The 18976-nt window shown below is 49.0% G+C and overlaps 6 protein-coding genes across 6 annotated transcripts; 5 read left to right on the top strand and 1 right to left on the bottom strand.

The window, feature by feature from the left end:
* Nucleotides 1–1103: 1103 nt before the first annotated feature.
* On the top strand, nt 1104–3495 carry SPSK_00233 (uncharacterized protein; the record flags this gene model as incomplete). Its single annotated transcript, XM_016727211.1, has 3 exons — nt 1104–1791; nt 1847–2698; nt 2780–3495. 3 exons carry the CDS (start codon nt 1104–1106, stop codon nt 3493–3495), a joined length of 2256 nt encoding a protein of 751 aa, XP_016586571.1.
* A 1361-nt stretch (nt 3496–4856) lies between these two features.
* SPSK_00305 (alpha-soluble NSF attachment protein) lies at nt 4857–5866 on the top strand (the record flags this gene model as incomplete). Its single annotated transcript, XM_016727279.1, has 3 exons — nt 4857–4971; nt 5080–5383; nt 5446–5866. 3 exons carry the CDS (start codon nt 4857–4859, stop codon nt 5864–5866), a joined length of 840 nt encoding a protein of 279 aa, XP_016586570.1.
* Nucleotides 5867–6608: 742 nt separating this feature from the next.
* On the top strand, nt 6609–10498 carry SPSK_00206 (ribosomal rRNA-processing protein 12; the record flags this gene model as incomplete). Its single annotated transcript, XM_016727184.1, has 2 exons — nt 6609–6677; nt 6749–10498. 2 exons carry the CDS (start codon nt 6609–6611, stop codon nt 10496–10498), a joined length of 3819 nt encoding a protein of 1272 aa, XP_016586569.1.
* A 457-nt stretch (nt 10499–10955) lies between these two features.
* On the bottom strand, nt 10956–11758 carry SPSK_00319 (vesicle transport through interaction with t-SNARE 1; the record flags this gene model as incomplete). The annotated part of the gene is made up of 2 exons (XM_016727293.1): nt 10956–11474; nt 11579–11758. The coding sequence occupies 2 exons, from the start codon at nt 11756–11758 to the stop codon at nt 10956–10958; spliced, it is 699 nt and encodes a 232-aa protein (XP_016586568.1).
* Nucleotides 11759–14762: 3004 nt separating this feature from the next.
* Nucleotides 14763–16493, top strand: SPSK_00256 (uncharacterized protein; the record flags this gene model as incomplete). Its single annotated transcript, XM_016727232.1, has 3 exons — nt 14763–15012; nt 15076–15469; nt 15554–16493. The coding sequence occupies 3 exons, from the start codon at nt 14763–14765 to the stop codon at nt 16491–16493; spliced, it is 1584 nt and encodes a 527-aa protein (XP_016586567.1).
* A 1019-nt stretch (nt 16494–17512) lies between these two features.
* On the top strand, nt 17513–18404 carry SPSK_00314 (cytochrome c oxidase assembly protein subunit 11; the record flags this gene model as incomplete). The annotated part of the gene is made up of 4 exons (XM_016727288.1): nt 17513–17559; nt 17597–17735; nt 17802–18261; nt 18349–18404. 4 exons carry the CDS (start codon nt 17513–17515, stop codon nt 18402–18404), a joined length of 702 nt encoding a protein of 233 aa, XP_016586566.1.
* Between the last annotated feature and the right edge of the window lie 572 nt (nt 18405–18976).

Raw genomic sequence — 18976 nt, 5'->3', positions numbered from 1 at the left:
TCCGCTTTGCCGAGAAAGTGTGGCATTCGCTACCTATCTCTCAACAAGAGCAAGATGGTCCAACGGCCACGTCTTCTAAATCCAATACTACAGCAATTGCTCTGATCAATAGCCACATATGTCCTTCCTCTGCTAGACTCCAAGCGCAAGGGTAACCTAATGTTGCCGTATGCGTGCGGCACCGCCAAATAAGTGCAGACCCAAGCAGGCCTCTCTAACTCTCCCGTCAAGCAATGCCCCTGTTTCTAAAATATGTTTATAGATAAAAATAAGGCCCTGATTAGGCCACTCTTCCATGTGCTACGGTGCCGCTGGCAGTTTATACGTGCCAACCCATGAAAATCCATACCTACTATCTCTTTACAGGTACACTTGGTGCATCCCAAATATGAACCACTATTACCACCTCACAGGATGTCTCGGCCCAACTCATTCGCTTCATTATAGTAGACTGTTCGGTCATCGTACACCTTGCTGCCTCCTTGCGTAATTTCAATTTCAATGCTGTGTATGGTAACACCAATTAAGTGTTCAGATTTTCCTGTCCTACCGCGACCGACCCAGCATATCATGCAATGCCAAACCCCGAGTATGGCAAGCAATATTTTCTGTCACCAGATACAAGTTTAAATTTACGTTGGCAGAATCAGTATGGTCCGCCATACGCATCCATTGCCAGCGGTTGACTGTAGTGGCACAGTGATACGAGAAGGAGAGACTGTAGAATCTGAAGAAGTGAAGGAACAATCACTATGGTAAGAATGGGGTTCCTGAATACACAGAGTAATACATGGCCGGGCCAACCCCAGGACAAACATATAACAAACCAGAAGTAGAAGGTGCAGGTCGGTGCAGACCCCACGCGATGCTCATTCTCTAACAAACTCGTTCGTTCCTTCCTTCCTCGTAAGTGTTCCTCGTTTCTTTAGCCAATTGAAAGGCATCATATTCACTTTGTTCCTCTGCTTTTGGCAGTCGCAACGCGGTCCCTCATAGCAACACTTCACATATCAATTGTTATGGTGGTGGCCAAGTGGCCGGTGGCTCCTTCCTCGTTGGTATTGTTTATTTTGCCCTGGCGACCAGTCGCCCGTCAAATGACCATGGCGTCACCCTCAAACTCTCCCACATCCGCTCTTTTATCCTCAATACATAACAAAGAGAGCGTCAGAGAGGAGAAGTCAACACTATCAGAAGAAGAAGCACAGCACATTTCCTCCTTTACTGCCGACACCTCGCAAAGGGTGGATCAACCTGGGGAAAATATGGCACCGCGAAGCTCCCAACGCGGCGGTGGCAGATCAACAAACATCCAACGTCGTGAGGCAGATCTCAGTGGGATCATCTCCACCGCACAAAAGACTGAGCTAGTACTTTTGGTTGCCTCTATTACGAGCGAAATGCAGGAACACGTTTGTAAAGTCTTCGATCACCAGCCTTCATCCACATTCTTCCGGCCCGTGCATTATTCCAGCAACTCACACGCGAAATCACCACCGCTCATGTCCAGTGGTCGCAATGTCGTTGTAAATCAAATCCATGGTCAATATCCGCATGCTATGGGGTTCGACGGTGCACAGGGAGAATTGAAGAGAGAGGCCCTGTCATCATTCCAGAAATGGCAGGCAGCCGTCACAAAGCGAGTGTCTGAGATCCGTGCTTCAGGCGACCAAATGCAACAAGCGCCTCAAACCCAGGGGAAAACATTCAACAACAAACAATCCGGTAGGGCGGCCGGTACGGGATTTGATAGAAATGGCGGAATCAACACTGGAAGGGCAACACCAAACGGTGAGTTGACAACAGTACAGAAAAACACTGAATGAACGGCTAATAAACGAAGCAGACGCAAGACCAACTCTCGCTGTTGAAGTGGTTCAACGTGGTAATGTGTTAAAAGCACCCGGAGTTTCAAATGGCTCAATTACACAGTTGAATATGGAGAGACGGCAGCATCTCCTCCACGTTCTTATTCTGCTGATTGTATCTTTGGAAACATACCAAGCTTACTCGCGTACTTTTATGTCCCGCATTGCCGCTCATCTCCGAATTCCCCAAGACGTTATGGCAGAGGAGGAATACCGCATCGCCCTGGGTCTTTCGCATGCTGCAAGCAATGCTTTCAACGAAGAAGCTGTTTTTAAGAAAAGTGACGAGGGGCGGAGAGAGAGGAAGGGACGGGCTGCCGGCCCAAACAGATCATCCACAACATTGAAGCTGGCACATTCCCTCGATGTCGCTAAAGTTGGATCACTTGCAGGAGGTCATGGGCTCGGATCTACTGCCACAGCATCAGTGCTTGGAACCATGGGAACCCTATTGGATGGCGGACTTGCAGTCTGCGTGTTCTTCGGAATGTGTGGACCGCGTGGTTCTTCTGCAAAAACACTGGATGCATTCACGAAAGATGTGCAAGATGTGGCTTTGCTGCCACTCTATGGCGCGCAAAAGTTGCAGATTCACGAGAGCATTATGGTCATGCCTACCGAAAGGCGCCTCCGTCTCACGATTGGTATCAACGGGTGGCTATCCAGTAGGGAAGACACCAGTGGTCCATGGAGCATGTTGGGCAATAAGAGTGAGGCATATACTCTCAACTGGGAGCAAGAAACCCTCTTCAAAATCGGTGCTTCGATAAACTCAGTCGCTAGCAGTGTGGCATGGCAAAACGCCAAAAGAAACCTTGAAACCCGAAATTGTGCGTTGCCCTGCTAGCTGCGACTTCTCTTGAATCGCCTCCTCAGAACAAATCACAAAGCTAACCAGACACTGTGAGCAGTCCTCGCCAGCCTGGAAACATTAAGATGGCCCAGCAGTCTTTTGAAGATCAGCAAGATTGTCGACAATCCTTGGAGCGTGGGAATGGTGCGCGCAGATAAGGTCGGAATCGCCCTCGCCGACGCCATCACTAACAAAGTTCATGGAGAGCGGGGCGTGTCTATGATCGGGTATGGCCTTGGCGCGCGGGTCATCTATACATGTCTGATGAGCCTATCTGAGCGGCGTATTTTTGGCCAGGTTGAGAATGTGCTAGTTATGGGTACGCCGGCGCCTTCTTCCGGTTGTGTTTGGACGGCTCTTCGAAGTGTTGTCTCTGGCCGACTCGTCAACGTTTTTTCGGAAAACGACTTCATTCTCGGATTCCTGCATCGCACCGGCTGCATTCAATTTGGTGTCGCAGGTCTGCAACGTATCCAGGGCGTATACGGTATCGAGAATGTCGATGCATCGAAACCAATCACGAACCACCTCAGATACCCCAGCCTAGTTGGGAGGATACTCAAAGACGTCGGCTGGGAGGATTTGAACGCGAACGATGACAGGACAATCGAGAGCCTAAACCATGGCAGCTGCGAGCCAGAGTCTTACATGGAGACTAAAACAGTCCAAACAAAAGGAGCATCAACGCAGCACCTGGTGGCGAAAGAAGGAAAGAAAAGGGCAGGAAGGAGAAAAACGGATGCTCCGCTTCACGCCATGAGCAATGTTCGTTGAGTGAAATGTGACAAACAACCGAACCTGTTGCAGCCACTTGCATCGCGTTGAGAGCAGGAAGCTAGATACTACTCGTTAGTTAGCATCGTTACACGCTTTGTCTAATAACGTTCCTATCACTGTTGGCACGAGGAGGCTAGATTATATCCCTCGGTAGGTTGACTTAGCCATAATTGATAGCTTTCATGATGTTAGAATATTGTTACGTGTTACCTACAACGATATACTTCCCCTCCTTCCGGGATGCCGTGTCCGAAATGGTCCAGGCTCCGGACTTCATCGCATCTGCAATGTCTCTACGCCTCCGAGGCCGTCTATGGCGGCCAAAGTATTGCTCCTGCACCAAAAATTTCGCAACCCCATTCACGCCTATTGTCCGCTCCTTCAAAGAACATTGTGTCTCGTCACAAATAGCTTGCAATGGAAGGCTTCCGGTCGCATCGAAATTTTGAATGTCGTGTACAAAATTTAATTGCGTTCGCAGTGCTTTCAGCTTGGCTGCTTGCTCTTGAGGGGAAGAAGTAACTGGAAGAGCGGAGAGCCGGAGGAGACGGCGAAGATTTGAGAGAGTGACTTCAGAAACTAGCCCGTCTGGCGCACCTTTACCCTCAGCTGAAAAATCGAAGAGAGACCATGTCGGCAGTTGCAAGAGTCTTGTCACGTTCAAGTTGTTGTTCGCGGACGTTCGGTCATTGCTGGATTCACTTGACACGGCTCGTATCGAAACGGACAAAAAGTCGCAAGTTTCTCGTGTCTTACTTCGCATTTTCGAAGCGATTGGCGTCGATATAGTGTGAATGGAAAACATTGTGGGTGGGCGGCGTGTAGAAAGGAATAAAAAATATCGCAGTCCAATCGAGTTCAAATTTAAATACAAGATTCATGGTCTGCACGACATAATCTAAACGCGCCCCAAACTTCGTCGGATCATAAAAGTCTTCAATGTGCACAATGTCGTGTTTTGGCGCACTAGGGACTTATTATATAATCCGATGCAACGCACTGTACTTGCACTGTCTCCCCTCTAAACGAGGAGCCCCGCCTTATTGAGGGAGGGCCATGGCTGCTGGTGTTACTCGTCATATTTTAGAGGCCAACATTCGACTCTTCCTTCACAACATAAATGTTGTGTCTAGACGCTCGACGCGAAGCTTCCTTTCCATAACGACTCACCGCAATCGGATCCTTCAACATAGTAGCAACTCAGCCATCACCATGTCACAAGATGCCAATGCCATTCTCCAAAAGGTCCGTATACACCACTGACAAGTCATTCGATACCTTGACAGCCAGCAGCAGCATTGTCGTTTCGAGATGAGAAAAAGTGGCCTAACAGAAATGTAATACGGTAGGCCGACAAGATGTTGGCCAGCGCAGGTACCGGATTCGGGTTCTTCGGCAGTCGCGAACAGAAATACAGGGACGCCGCAGACCTGTATGTCCAAGCCGCCAACGCCTTTCGCATGCAAAATTTGAGTACGTACTTTTGCCGCTCACTGCATTCCGAAATCATTGATAAGCTGCAACAGAATGGTCAACTCTGCCAATCAACATCGTGCCCTGCTAACTGAGCGGTTGTGCTAGATCGCGAAGCTGGGAAAGCTTTTGAAGCTGCCGTTCCCATCCAAAGACAAAAGTTAGACGAGCCAGATGAAGCGGCAAACTCGCTGCTCAGTGCTTTCAAGGTGTATCGGGAGAAGAATCCGGAGGATGCTGCCAGATGCCTTGAAGACGCCATCCAATACTACACCTCCCACGGCAATTTCCGGCGGGCCGCAAAGCAGAAAGAAGATCTAGGTGAACTCTACGAGGAACTCCAGATGTCAGAACGCGCACTTCACAGCTACGAAAAGGCAGCTGCTTGGTACGAAACTGATGGCGCTCAAGCGTAAGTTTTTATCGCATTTGGCTCAAGGATGACTTATATGCTAACCCTTACGGAACTGATAGGCTGGCAAACAAAAACTGGCTCAAGGTGGCCGAACTTTCCGCTGTCACAGAGAAGCACGACTACTACAAATCCATCGAGATCTTTGAACGGGTCGCCCAAAAATCCATTTCAAGCAACCTCATGCGCTACTCCGTGAAGGAGTATTTTCTGAAGGCCGGCCTCTGCCACCTAGCCACTGGCGACATCATCGCTACCCAACGTGGGCTCGAAAAGTACCGTGATATTGACCCGAGCTTCGCTACGACCCGGGAACACCAACTTCTTGTCGATTTATCAGAGGCTGTCGAAGGCGGCGATGCGGACAGGTTCTCCGAGAAACTGTTTCAATACGATCAGATGAGCAAATTGGATAAATGGAAAACAGCAGTACTTTTGCAGATAAAATCGAAGATTGAGGAGGCGGATAACGAGTTTTCATAAGTTGCTATAGGCAAGCACTGCAAGACTTTTATATTGATATACGGATTTTGTACGACTTACTGTTTGCTTCCCTTATTCTTGTACATTGTTATGTGTTTGTTGTCTGTCTTAAATTGACTGATGTGAAAAGGTGGAATGTCTCATTGCATAAGAAGTCATTCGTAATTTGACACGCATCCGATGCTTCTTAGTATCACCATTGCAAACAACCATCTCATACCTCATTATCCGGAGACTTTCGAACCACCACAGTGTTCCGGTTTTCCTTATCTTGCATAGGTGAGCAACATTCAAGTCAAAATTGTACCAGGTAATTTCTTTCTGTATCTTCCTGACCATAATTTATGTGTGAAATTAGCAATCCTTGAATCCTATGATATTGTCCTTCCGTTCAGATAATTTTGTGTTTTCCAGTGTTGATTCTAGTGGTCGTCCTGGGACTTGAAAACAGTCTTTCGGAGTGCTAACGAGAGGTAGTTGGCAGGGGTTCATGGCTGATCAGTTCAGAACATTGTTTGGCTAGGTTAGGCTCTCGAATCATGGCCAAATGGTCTGTATTGAATTAGCGGGATAGTCATGATTAGTCATTTTTGTATAAATTTTACGGATTTGCTAATTGTAGATAAGATAAGAGCCAGAAAAAAGTTCGTTTGCATTTCACGCCGGCGGGCGGACATCGTTTTTTTTTTTCTCTTCTTTTTTTGTCTCAAGCACAATACCTTGACCATCACGATTTTACAACATGGCAGACATCACATTAGAAGAGAGATTGAACAAAATACGCTCTCCAAATCTTGAAAGCCAAAAACAGGTGCCCTTACATTTATCTTCCCTCGTTGCCCCTCTGACCGCCACAGCAAATAACTAATGTTCTACGCATAGACCGCTATCATACTTCAGGCTGTCGAATCGACTCTTAAAGAGCAACATGAGGAGACTACACCAACAGCGTACTTCGCTGCCCTTCTCGGACTTCTTAACCAATCCATCGACCAGGATGCATCCACGAAGAGCCTCAACACTCCCATCATCTACCTGCTTGACCTAGTGACTCCCTACACGCCGCATGGTATTCTACGAGCCAAGTTCACGCAAATTCTTTCGGCATTGGCCCCGATACTTATACAGCGAGGTACAGATGCACCGCTACTTCGCCCGTGTATTGGATGTTTAGAATCGATTTTGCTAGCACAAAACTCCACTGCCTGGGAACTTCCAGCCACCGAGATTAGCCCTCGTCGGGCTATGGTCGGCCTCCTAATCCTGTCTGTCGATCAACGTCCGAAGGTGAGGAAGAGGGCGCTAGAGGCTCTTCGCAAAGTCTTGGATACTCCTCCGCCCGGTCCGACTTTGGACCATCCAGCCAGTGGCATGTGCGCCGAGGCCGCATTGGCAGGCCTGAAAGACCTTGACCAACACACCAGCCAGGAAAAGAAAGACATACGCGACGACAGCCAAGCCACCAACAACCCGAATTTGTTTCGCTCCCTGCAACTTGTTCGTACGATTGCCTCGTCAAGCTCTGGTTGGCCCGGAAAGAAGATCGATACCCTTTGCGAACTTCTCCTCGGAATTGCCCGGTATGGCAATGATCACATGTCTGTTGCGGTCCTCGAGGTCTTCGAAATCATTTTCAAGGGCATGAGCAATGAAATTACTAAATCAAAGCTTGGTCGTCTCCTGGATATCATTTCAGAACTCCGCCCAGCTCCCAACGATACACGGCTGCTACCCCCGTGGATAGCCATTGTTTCCCGCGGATATGACGTGTCGGCTCAAGTAGAACCTGAGGATACATTTTATAAACTCCCAGAGCTGTTCGATTTGGTCGCCCCTTATCTCGAATCCCCGTCCAGCAACATTCGCATCTCAGCCTCTGAGTGTTTAATCTCATTTTTGGCCAACTGCGTACCAAAACAAGTCATCTTACAGCCGTCGGTCTACGATGAAAAGGTTTTGGCGAAGCTCGCCAAGTCTGGAGAGGAATTTCTCGGTGTCCAATATCAACTGGCAACGCAAGAGGTCTATAATGTCCTTTCGGCCATGTTTGATACCTTCCGGTGGCAGGCAGATCCGTTTCTTTCAGATATGACCAAAATCCTTGGTGATATAAGAGGAAGAGAGTCATTTACGGCAAAAAAGGAGGTCGATAAGATTATTGGGCATGCCATTCGAGCCATGGGTCCAGCCTCTGTCCTCAAGATCCTACCGCACAACCTCCTTCAGCCCTCAGCACGACACCCTGGCCGCGCATGGCTTCTCCCTCTTTTTAGAGAATATACGACAAACACAAATTTGGCAGACTTCAAGTCGGAATTTGTTCCCCTCAGCAATGCCATGTTCCAGCATGTTCTTGACAATGGCGACGCCGAAAAAACAACAGAAATCAAAATTTTCGAAACGATTGTACAGCAAATTTGGTCCATATTTCCCGGCTTTTGTGACCTGCCTCTGGATTTAGTGGCTTCTTTTGATGGCAGTTTTGGCGAGCTTCTGGCGAATATTCTGTATCAACAAGTTGGACTACGATTTGACATCTGCCGGGCTCTGAAACTGCTGATTGAATCCAACCAGGCTATTGCGTCTATCGAAGACGAAGAAGACCTATTTTCTCAGTGCAGGGTTACCAAAGCAGAGGCTGTCGCTAACCTCGACTACTTGGGCTCATTTGCCAGTCAATACCTTGCTGTTCTTTTCAATGTCTACGGACAAACCCTGGCACAGTCCCGTGGTCCGATTTTGCAAACAATCAACGCATTCCTCAGCATTACTCCCAGGGCAGACTTGGTCAAATCTTTTGATGAGGTTTGTAAACTCCTTGCCTCGACACTTCGGAAAGCTGACGGAATGCTTTCTACACCGATGAATGCGGATGGCCAAAATGCAACAGCACAGGTCCCATCTACAAGCCATACCTTGATTGACCTCGTGATAACAATGGCTTTACATCTTCCAAGAGAAAGCTATTCAACGTTATTCGAAATTGCCGCGCTGGCCATTGTCAAGGAAGACGATCCGCAACTCCAGAAGAAAGCCTACAAGCTCATTCCACGACTTGCCGAATCTGAGGTTGGCAGAGTAGCCCTTGCAGAACGCCACGAGGAGCTTCAGAATTTAATGCTGGCCAGCGCTGAGAATGTGTCTGCCCCTGCTCGACGGGAGCGCCTCGCAGCACTTGCCGCTCTTCTCTCTCTCAGCCCCAACGACACCCTACACTTTATCCCTTCTACACTCTCTGAAGTTGTTATCAGTTGCAAGGAACATAATGAGCGCGCCAGAACTGCAGCGTTCGATCTACTTGTTATTATGGGAGAGAAAATGAAGGCGGCAAGCGGAGTAATGATTGACAACAGCAAAATACCAAGCATGGCCAACGATGCACCATCAGTCGTTGCTAGCATTGAAGAATTTTTCACCATGGTGAGCGCTGGTCTTGCTGGTTCGACACCACACATGATTTCTGCATCTATCACGGCCATCACTCGCATTTTGTACGAATTTCACAGCTTGCTCGACAAACAGGCGCTTGGCGATCTGGTTCAAACCGTCGACTTATTTTTGACATCGAACAACCGAGAAATTGTTAGTAGTGTCCTCGGATTTGCGAAGGTGTGCACCATCAGCCTCCCAGTCGAGATGGTCGGCGTTCGGCTTCCGACCCTTATTCCCAACCTCATGCGCTGGAGCCATGAACACAAAGGACACTTTCGTGCGAAGGTGAAGCACATTCTCGACCGAATGGTCCGACGTTTCGGATTCGATATTGTCAACAAATACTGCCCTGAGGAAGATCGTAAGCTGATCAACAACATCCGAAAGACAAAAGAGCGCAACAAGAGGAAGAAGCGGGTCGCAGATGAGGCAGGTGATGAGAGTGAGGATGAAGAGGGGGACGATGAGGACGAGAGAAAGCCTCAAGGCAACCGTTTTGACAGTGGGTTCGATGCGGCACTCTATAGCAGCGACTCTGACAATTCAGGCGACGAGGGCGGCGACGCCAGTGCGGAACACCCGGCTAAAGAGAGAAAGAAGCGTGGAAATAATGGCGGGCAGGCGTTCATCTTAGAGGAAGAGGGCGAACCCTTAGATCTACTTGATCGTAAGGCAATTGCCAGCATCTCATCTACGCGGCCAATGAAGATGCGGAAGCCAGGGCTCGGCAAGGCAAAATTCAACGCGGATGGGAAGCTTGTTTTGGGTGAAAATGACTCTGGGAATGGCAACGGGGATTTCGACATGGATATTGACCAGGAAGATGGCGGAGCGGAGAGTGGCGTCAATGCTTACCTGTCCGCCGTTTCGGGAAAAGACGTCGCCAAGAGAGGCTATCGCGGCAAACTCAAGTGGACCAACAAAAGAGGCCATGGCGGTGATGATGACGATGTGATGGATGAGGATGAGGCCGCAGCCATCAAAGCAAAGCTTGACAAGGGTCCAAGTGGCGGCCGCATTTCTCCTCGTGGTAGCGGTCGCAATGGAAGAGGTAGCCGTGGTGGAAATAATGGACGCGGCCACAGTCGTTCCGGAAGCGGTCGTGTTATGTTTGGAAGAAGGGGGCTTGGCGAAGATAAGCGAATGGGCGGATCGTCGGGAGGTGGACGAGTAGCGAAATCATGGCCTCAGAAGCGATAAAAATGTGCAACCCGATACCATAGTTTTAGTCCATTCTAGTCTAGCATATTGCGGTAAATTGCTAGACTGATCACAGGCACTCGTTGAAGGAAGATCTCAAACATGTGACTTGTACAAGTAAATAGTCTCCTGTTGTTCGCTGTAGCCAAATATACAAAGTGCCTGCAAGGTAAACTGGGACAGCTGATTGCAAAACCAGAACTAAATACATCGTCTATCACCAAGAAGTAAGGGAATGGGGCTACAAAATGAGAAAAGACGTCGGAAATGACAGCCAGAAAAGGGTACAGAATGAAAACTAAACGATACGGACAGTACTAAACTCATGCACTCCATGCAGCTCACGTACTGGCTGTGCTGCTCGTTGGAATAATGGTAAAAACCGACAATCATCTGAACTTGCTAACGATGACCGCGAGAATGAGAAGAACAAGAACCGTGATTATGGCGATGGTGATCACCCGATTCGTAGCCATCCTAAAATAGCACAGACATATGTATTAGATATAATGTCGTATAGGGCCAGATTGCCCATAAGGCTGGGAAGGTCAGGGTCACAGTACCTACGCGCCATGCCACGGAGCGTCTTGACACTCCGGTCAACGTATCCTTCACTCTCAAGCAGCATGTCCGTTGTGTGTTGGATAACGTTGCGCTGGCGTTCTAAATCGGCGAGAGTGCTCGCGCCAATCGCCTCTGTATCGTTGGCAAGGGCTTGGCTGTTCTTAAGGCGTTGTGTGCTTCGGTCTAGACGGTCGGTACCAGACAAAAGTTGCTGGCGTTGCTCCAGCTGCATATCCGAGCCGCTCGGATTGTCGGAGTAACGGCTGCCAAAGAGGGCAGCACGGTCGTCGGCTAGCCCACGCAGCTTGCGTTTGTATCCGTCCACATCTGATTCGTAGTTGCGGAAACGTTGGTTAACGCGGATGCGGCTGGACGACGGAATGTTCTGCTTTTCGAGCTTCATTTGGCCGATCTAACAAAACGCAAATGTTAATAACCGTCTTTCTTTAACGGACTGCACCATCAGGCATTAGGACTCCAGAGCCCGGTATCAAAAACAAGTGCGCAAGCCATTACCAGCTCATCGGCTTCTTCCACGGCACGCTCAGCCTGCGCAATGGCTGCCTTCCTAGGTTCGCTGGACAGGTCGGGTATCTGGTCGAGCTTCTGCAAAATATCCGCCTGCACAAGTCGGAATTCAGCCTCGTAGCTGCTGAAGAGCTCGGTTCCAGCATCCGTGTCGAGCGGGCTGGCCATTTTGGACGTCGAGTATATTTGCGAAGGTTAGACAGAGGATAGAGAATCGGGGATAGGGAGTGATTGATAACGGATGGACGGTTGTTAGTTGCAAGTTCAAGATTAACGCGAAATTAGTTGAAGTTATGAAACTTGTATGTCGCTTCGAAAATGCCCTTCAAACAGCACGGCGCGAGGCTCATCTGGTGAGAAGGAGGTTGAGTTTCGGAGGCGTCTATGGGGAGAGAACCAAGCGCCACATCCTCCTGCTGACGACATTCATGCGAGGTTTGGAGGATCATGTGGCACGTGAGTCACGTGATGATAACGAACTGATTGACATACTCCGATAGCTTCATTTGCTGACAAAGAGGCTTTCCGTGGCGTACGGTCGCTGTGTTACAAATATGATGCACTGGTAGGTTGAAGGCGATTGCTAATTTGCTAACCCTCTTTACTCTGTATTACTGGCGAAAATTTTTGACAGCGTTGCGAACCCTACACCTGGCAAAAGCGCCCATCAGATCGCGTTCATATGGGACATATTCTTGCCTGACAAGTTCTGCGCTTTACTTAAAACGCATACGACTTAAACCAGAGGCCATTGTTGTTATGGCGTTGGTATGCAGTGCTGCTGCACCGGTCACGCGATAACTGGCAGATCGGCGACGCTGGTATGTTCATACTAGACAGCTTTGGGCGTTTCTTGGGCCCGGAATGGGCCCATTGGCTCGAATCGCCGTTCGCAATGCTCCATAGCGGCCTATACTTAATGCGAGATAACTAGCCGCACATACAAGGAGAGCTGTCTTGATGAATTGATAGCTGTCTGTTCACCAAGATATATCCGACGTGCCAAAACTCGTGATAGAACTAGTCTTCTGAGGATAAAATATAAAAACACGTCTTAAATTCAACATCACCGCGGCCGTCTTTCACTGGTGTATGTGCCAGCACCCAAATACGCCGGTTAGGGGCTATGTACTACGGTAGGGTCATCTCTATGATTTATACATTGCCAGCACTATTATCCCATCAGGTCCCTGTACCTAGTGGCTATATTATCACCCTCCTACCCACCCAGGACGAGTGGTCAGTACCTAGGTGCTTAATTTGAAGTTGCCGGGGACGTCTGGTAGCGACCTTGACTTGGTAGGCAAAGTACGAGCGGGCCGTTTATGTAAACATTACCACGGTACCTATTCAGTGAGGAGAGGATCTGGCAGGTTCGTCTCCTCGGCGTTGGCACTCGGTCGTGGAAAGCACATCGTATCTTAACAAAAAAGAGACGTCAAACGAAAATCTTACAAACAGCAACGGCGATCTTCCTCATTCTTTTGCGGCAAATAAATCGAGTCACCATACGGGGCCACTATGTATTGTATGGGAACTAGACCGCTCCCACTCAGCCAAATGGCAAAATAGAGAGCTCTTTAACACCAAGGCTAGATAACAGGTCTAAAGAACCGTAATCTGCTATACTATGTATATATGCAGTATTATATAATCAGTGGTAAACTGGCGGCTCCCAATAGGTGCACACATGTGTGTAAATAAGAAAAGGCTTATATAATCGTTTTCATAAGCGAAATCGCCAAAAGCATCGCGAAAAGCATCAAAAGAGACAAAAACACACTGTGAAATCGCTGTATAAATTGTGTGCCCTTTTGATATTTTGTCGGACGTTTTATTTGAGCCCATGTGCGTGGACCAATCAGAAAACGTATTTCATATTATATAAGCTTTTTCTTATTTGCACACATTTGTGCACCTATGGGGGCCTAAAGTGGCACTAGTACCTTGTTTTTCTCTCTGGAACCGGCCTTCTTTTTTTTGTTTCTTTCTCCTTTTCCCCCTCAAAGTTGATACACCCTGGAATGCAGATAACAGGCTCGCTGCGCACCTATGACTTCTTCTGACATTTTGCAAGCACAGCGAGTTGTATGACAAGGGGAGATTGATCTACGAAATGAATTTTTTGTGGCGGTGCTTTTAAAGAATTGGATATGGCAATTGAGAGCCATTTCGCTTTCACATCGGTGCCTATCCAGTCCCGTTGAGCTTCGACAGCCTAATCGCAATTCATACTAAATGCAATGCGACCACGAATACGGTGTTCAATTTGTTGATGGCTCTGGCCTCATTTTGAGGTCTTTGACTCGCGTTGATGGCCGTGCCAATAATGTAGCATAAATAAACCACGACATGGCAGCTAATACACGGCTTGGTGCTCTGTGCACTGAACAAATGACTGTTCTACTTTCCTACCGGCCTCTTTGGTTTTCGATGTTTTGAAGCCATCTAGTAACCCGTCATCCCGTGACCTACCTTTTGGGTGAGTTCTGGCTGGTCCGTGCCGACGAAAGCACCCCCCAAGACGTTTCAAGATTGGTCTCCGATCGCAACTTGCCGCGTATGCGTCGGAATCCAGTTGCTAACATAAGTACGGGGCGAGGTTGTCACCTGCTGCACCGTTCGCTTCATCTCTCTTACTGCCAATCGTCAATTGCATCGACCTACTATCCTCCCACCATTTTCCAAGTTGAGTCTCGATATCGTTTGCCTTGAATCGTTCGACCTGGACAAGCTGCCATGGCAAACCAAACACCGTAAGTCGGAGTCGTCGCACGTGTCACATTCTTCATTCTCGGCCAGGACGGTTTTATTGTCATTGAACGGACACCAGGTGACGACCACCCGCTTTCGTTCTGCTGGCCGTGGCCTACTAGTCATCATTAAAAAAAATCCATAGCCCTTCGCCGGCCAACGGCCCGGCAGGTCATCCAGTACCAAAGGACGTACTCGGTATTACAAATGTACACCCAATCCAATTACGGGACGAATACGGCCCTGCAGAGCCCGTTGGTTTTATACAACCCCTTGGCCAAGGATGTTACTCTGGTCATCATATTGATCGCATTGCCTCTTTATTTGCAGACAAAACTCAGTCTACAATACTAGGCAGACATGCACTACCTTTCTAATATGTTGATACTGTCGTCTCTTAGTCACGCCAACTAACCCCATGTCCAGGAAGCGGGTGGCCATCGTCGGTTCTGGCTGCTCAGGCATTGCTGCACTGTGGGCCCTGAACTCAACAGCTCACGACGTATACCTCTACGAAGCCACCGACCGTTTCGGAGGACACACCAACACAGTGGACTGGCGACGTGGTAAATATACTACCAAGGTTGACACTGGTTTTATTGTCATGAATACCGCGACATATCGTGAGACACAACCCCGCCTCCCCAGCATGCCCTCGAATAAGGCTCGTGGGTGTATACACCTACTGCAATGCTAAACTCAACGCTGACATAGCTCTATTCCCTTACCAGCCAACTTTCTGAATTTTCTCAGTGACGTTGGTGTGGCCACTGTACCTACGCAGATGACTTTCAGCGTCTGCCGCGATCGGGGGTCTTTTGAGTGGTCTGGTAGCAACTTGGATGCGCTCTTCTGCCAGCGCCGCAATCTATTCTCTCCACGTATGTGGCGTCTCGTATTTGATGTCTTCCGTTTCAACCAGTTCGCACTGGATCTCATCAGAGACGACTACGACTCGCCACATGGGGCCGCATCCGACGAATCCATTGGAGAGTATCTTATACGCGAGGGCTACTCAGAAGCCTTCCGAGATGACTACCTCATTCCCATGACCGCCGCTGTGTGGAGCACCAGCCCGGATAAGTGTTCACTTGAGTTTCCAGCCACGACTCTGGTTCGTTTCTTGTACGTACTTGGCGCTAGCTCCAACGCCGGTTTGGCCCATTGCTTTGGTCTGGTAGGCATCAGGCATTAACCTAGTCTGCACAGGTGGAATCACCATCTTCTGTCGACCGTGGCCCGCCGCCCTGATTGGCTCACGATCGGCATTGGCTCCAAGGCGTATATCGATGCTGTCTTGAAAGACTTCCCTACAAGCCATCTCTTCCTCAACACACCTGTGCGGTCCGTTGAAAATGAGCCAGATGGCCGTGTCCGCATGCGTCTAAGTAACGGACAGTCTGAGGTCTATGACCACGTCATTTTGGCCACGCACGGAGACGAGGCTTTCGCTATTATCAAAGGTTCGGCCACCGACGAAGAGAAAGACATCATGTCTTGTTTTCACACCTCCCAAAACAACGTTGTGTTGCACTCGGACACATCCCTGCTCCCGGTGTCCCGTAAAGCCTGGGCAAGTTGGAACTATCTTTCCCACACCTCACCAACAAGGCAGGAAAACACTGTCGTTGACCGCGTGTCCTTAACATACAATATGAATGTCTTACAACACATCCCAAGAGAAATTTTTGGCCACGTCCTTGTGACGCTCAATCCGCCATCGGAGCCAGACAGCAGCACCGTACAGGGTCGTTACAGATACAAGCACCCACTATTCACTGTGGCAGCCGTGCGCGCCCAGAGGCTTCTGCCGCGTATTCAAAACACGCGCGGCATCAGCTACGCTGGAGCATGGACCAAGTACGGCTTTCACGAAGATGGTTTCAGTAGTGGTTTGGCTGTAGCAGCTCAGCATTTGGGCGCGACGGTTCCTTTTGATTTTGTTGACTCTACATACAGCCGTGGGCGCAGTCCAGCACCCGGGCTTGTTGACAGGTTACTGCGCATCGTGCTGTGGACTGTGCAGATGTGTTTGGTCGTAACGTTCGAAAGGCTGTTTGGCGTCTCGCGGGCATACCAACGCAATTACAAACCCGACCAGGGGGATCGCAGCATTGCACGTAATGCGAGAGCCAAGAAGTTTGCGTGAGGTATGCGATGGGAGGGATGTTCAGAACGATAGGCTTGCGTAGAGTTGCACCCCAACAACCAGCTAAAATTACAGCACTCAGTTCGACTCCGATTAAATCATTTGATGGTTGTATTTTGTGCTGCTTTCTGTTGCCGTCGCCGTGCCCGTTCTTCTATACATCCATGATTGCAGTGAAATTGGAAACGTGAAAGAATGGGCGGTGCCTATCGTCTTTTACCCTTGACAAATTTAAAGAAAGTATGTAGGAATAAGTAGGATTATAAATAGTACAATTTATTTATTTATTATTATTATTATTATTATTATTATTATTATTATTATTAGTTAACTATTCTCATTCAAAAAAAGGCCCAGAAAGCTGGCTAACATGGTATCCGCATAGTCCAAGTTGAATCTGTTGCTGGCCATTTATGGATTACCGGTACAACTATTGGAAATTTGCAGAGTCTTTGGGCCCGAAAGAGCGAGGAGTTTTTACTCTAATTATGAAGTAATTACGGAGAGGTCTGTGGAGCACGACAAGGCCCCGCTAACTCAGCCTTGAAAGCCTTTTAGGGCCTGAACTCATTCCAATCAGGCTTACAGCGTACCTGCCACAAATCCGCCAGGGCAACTAATCCGGAGTAATACTCCGTTGGCTGCAGCTGTCCGAAAACCCCGTACTGCCCTGTAGTCGAACATGCATACGGACTATTGTTACAAAAAAGAAATATCGCTCGATGTGCATAAATTTTGACGCTGTATTGCTCCGAACGCACGCACCAAAGCGCAATCCCCATCTGACACCACTCGTAGCAAGGACAACCGGAGCTGCAAGACTTTGCTCATCTGCACAAAACACAATGGAGATTGTATTTCGGGCCGTGCGGCCATCGCGGTGGACTGCACCCCAGCATTGCTTACGGTGCTGGAGATACAGTTGTTTTTTGCCATCCAACCGTCGGCCGTTCGCCACCGCAAACATTCAAGATCATGCCCAGCGCCAAACTCCCAGAAGCAATAGTGCCCCCCCGAACATGGACCGCGTGCGGGCGGTCTACAAGATACGGAACAGGACGACCATGTAGGATATCCTGGGCACTCCTCCTACTTCCGTCAAGGCCTTCTACCATCCGGGCCCCCGGTGCAAATTGCGTGTCAACAAGCGTTCTGACGGCCGACATATCTAGGTACTACGCCGTGAGCGTTATTCTTGGAACCGTGGCATTGTCATACGGCTCTGTACCCATGTACAAGATGGTGAATCTATCCCCCATATCAACCACGTGCGCAGTCTCTCACATGCTAACACTTTTGCGTCGAAAGATATGCCAAACCACGGGCTGGGGCGGTCAGCCAGTTCGTGCACCTGGACACGGGGCTATCGGAGGTGATGGAAATGGTGATCTTGCAAACCGTCTCCAACCAGTTACAAATGCCAAGCGCATGCGGGTGACATTCAATGCCTCCGTCTCAGACATCCTCCCTTGGAAATTCGTCCCACAGCAGCGCGAAGTACGCGTGCTGCCGGGTGAGACGGCTCTGGCGTTTTACACGGCAACCAACAAAAGTGACAAAGACATCATTGGTGTTGCCACATACAGCGTCACACCGGCCCAGGTGGCACCGTACTTTAGCAAGATACAATGCTTTTGTTTCGAAGAACAGCGTTTAAGCGCGGGCGAGACGGTGGATATGCCCGTGTTTTTCTACCTTGACCCTGACATGCTAAACGACCTGAACATGAAGGGCATAGAAACGGTAACGCTATCGTACACATTTTTTAGTGAGTTCCTACTGTCGCATATGACCCCGGAATGTCGATTCGCACTGCCGCACCCTTCCCGAGAGGCAGTGAGCTGACTCTCTGCAGAAGCAAAGTATGATGACAACGGGGCGGCCGCCGGCATTACTCAGAAGGAGGCTTGACATTGCGGCCTATTTGTTTCCCATCGGCCGGCAAGAGTCGCTGCACCATGTAAGATTTGTTTAGTTTCATCATGTCGAGTGAAAACACAATTTTCTGTATCGCAATGCGAAGCAACTCGCTTTGTCCAGTGCTCTGTCCAGTGCTCTGTTATCCTATGGTACTATGCCGCTCCATTTGTCGTACATGTTTTGCCAGGCAAGCGGCGCCGGCTTATCGCGGTTCAGGCAAGTCGCTAATTAGCTGGTTGCTCTCCACTCCAATTTCTCCGTAAGTTGTGTAACCCCATACGCTGTGTGTCGTGGCTCATATTTCGACGGGCTGGTGACATACCAGAACTGGAAATACGTTAAAAAAGTGTCCTTATAAAATAGGGTATTCTATGCCGTAGTTACAGACTGAATATGAACGAGTCGGGGGTGCCCCACACTACCTCATATGGAGAACACTGTCCACCAATGACATGCTTTTAGAGCGTTTGGGTTTCCGCCCTCGTGTCGAGCTGCGTATTATGTAGTAATATTTCGGTATTATTCCCTCGTGCCACGATTACCTGTCTTCAGCTCCGTTGACT

Source organism: Sporothrix schenckii (genome assembly GCF_000961545.1).
Source record: "Sporothrix schenckii 1099-18 chromosome Unknown Cont45, whole genome shotgun sequence".
Lineage (NCBI taxonomy): Eukaryota > Fungi > Ascomycota > Sordariomycetes > Ophiostomatales > Ophiostomataceae > Sporothrix > Sporothrix schenckii.
The sequence above is the reverse complement of the archived record's forward strand: the minus strand, read 5'-3'. Positions and strand labels throughout refer to the sequence as shown.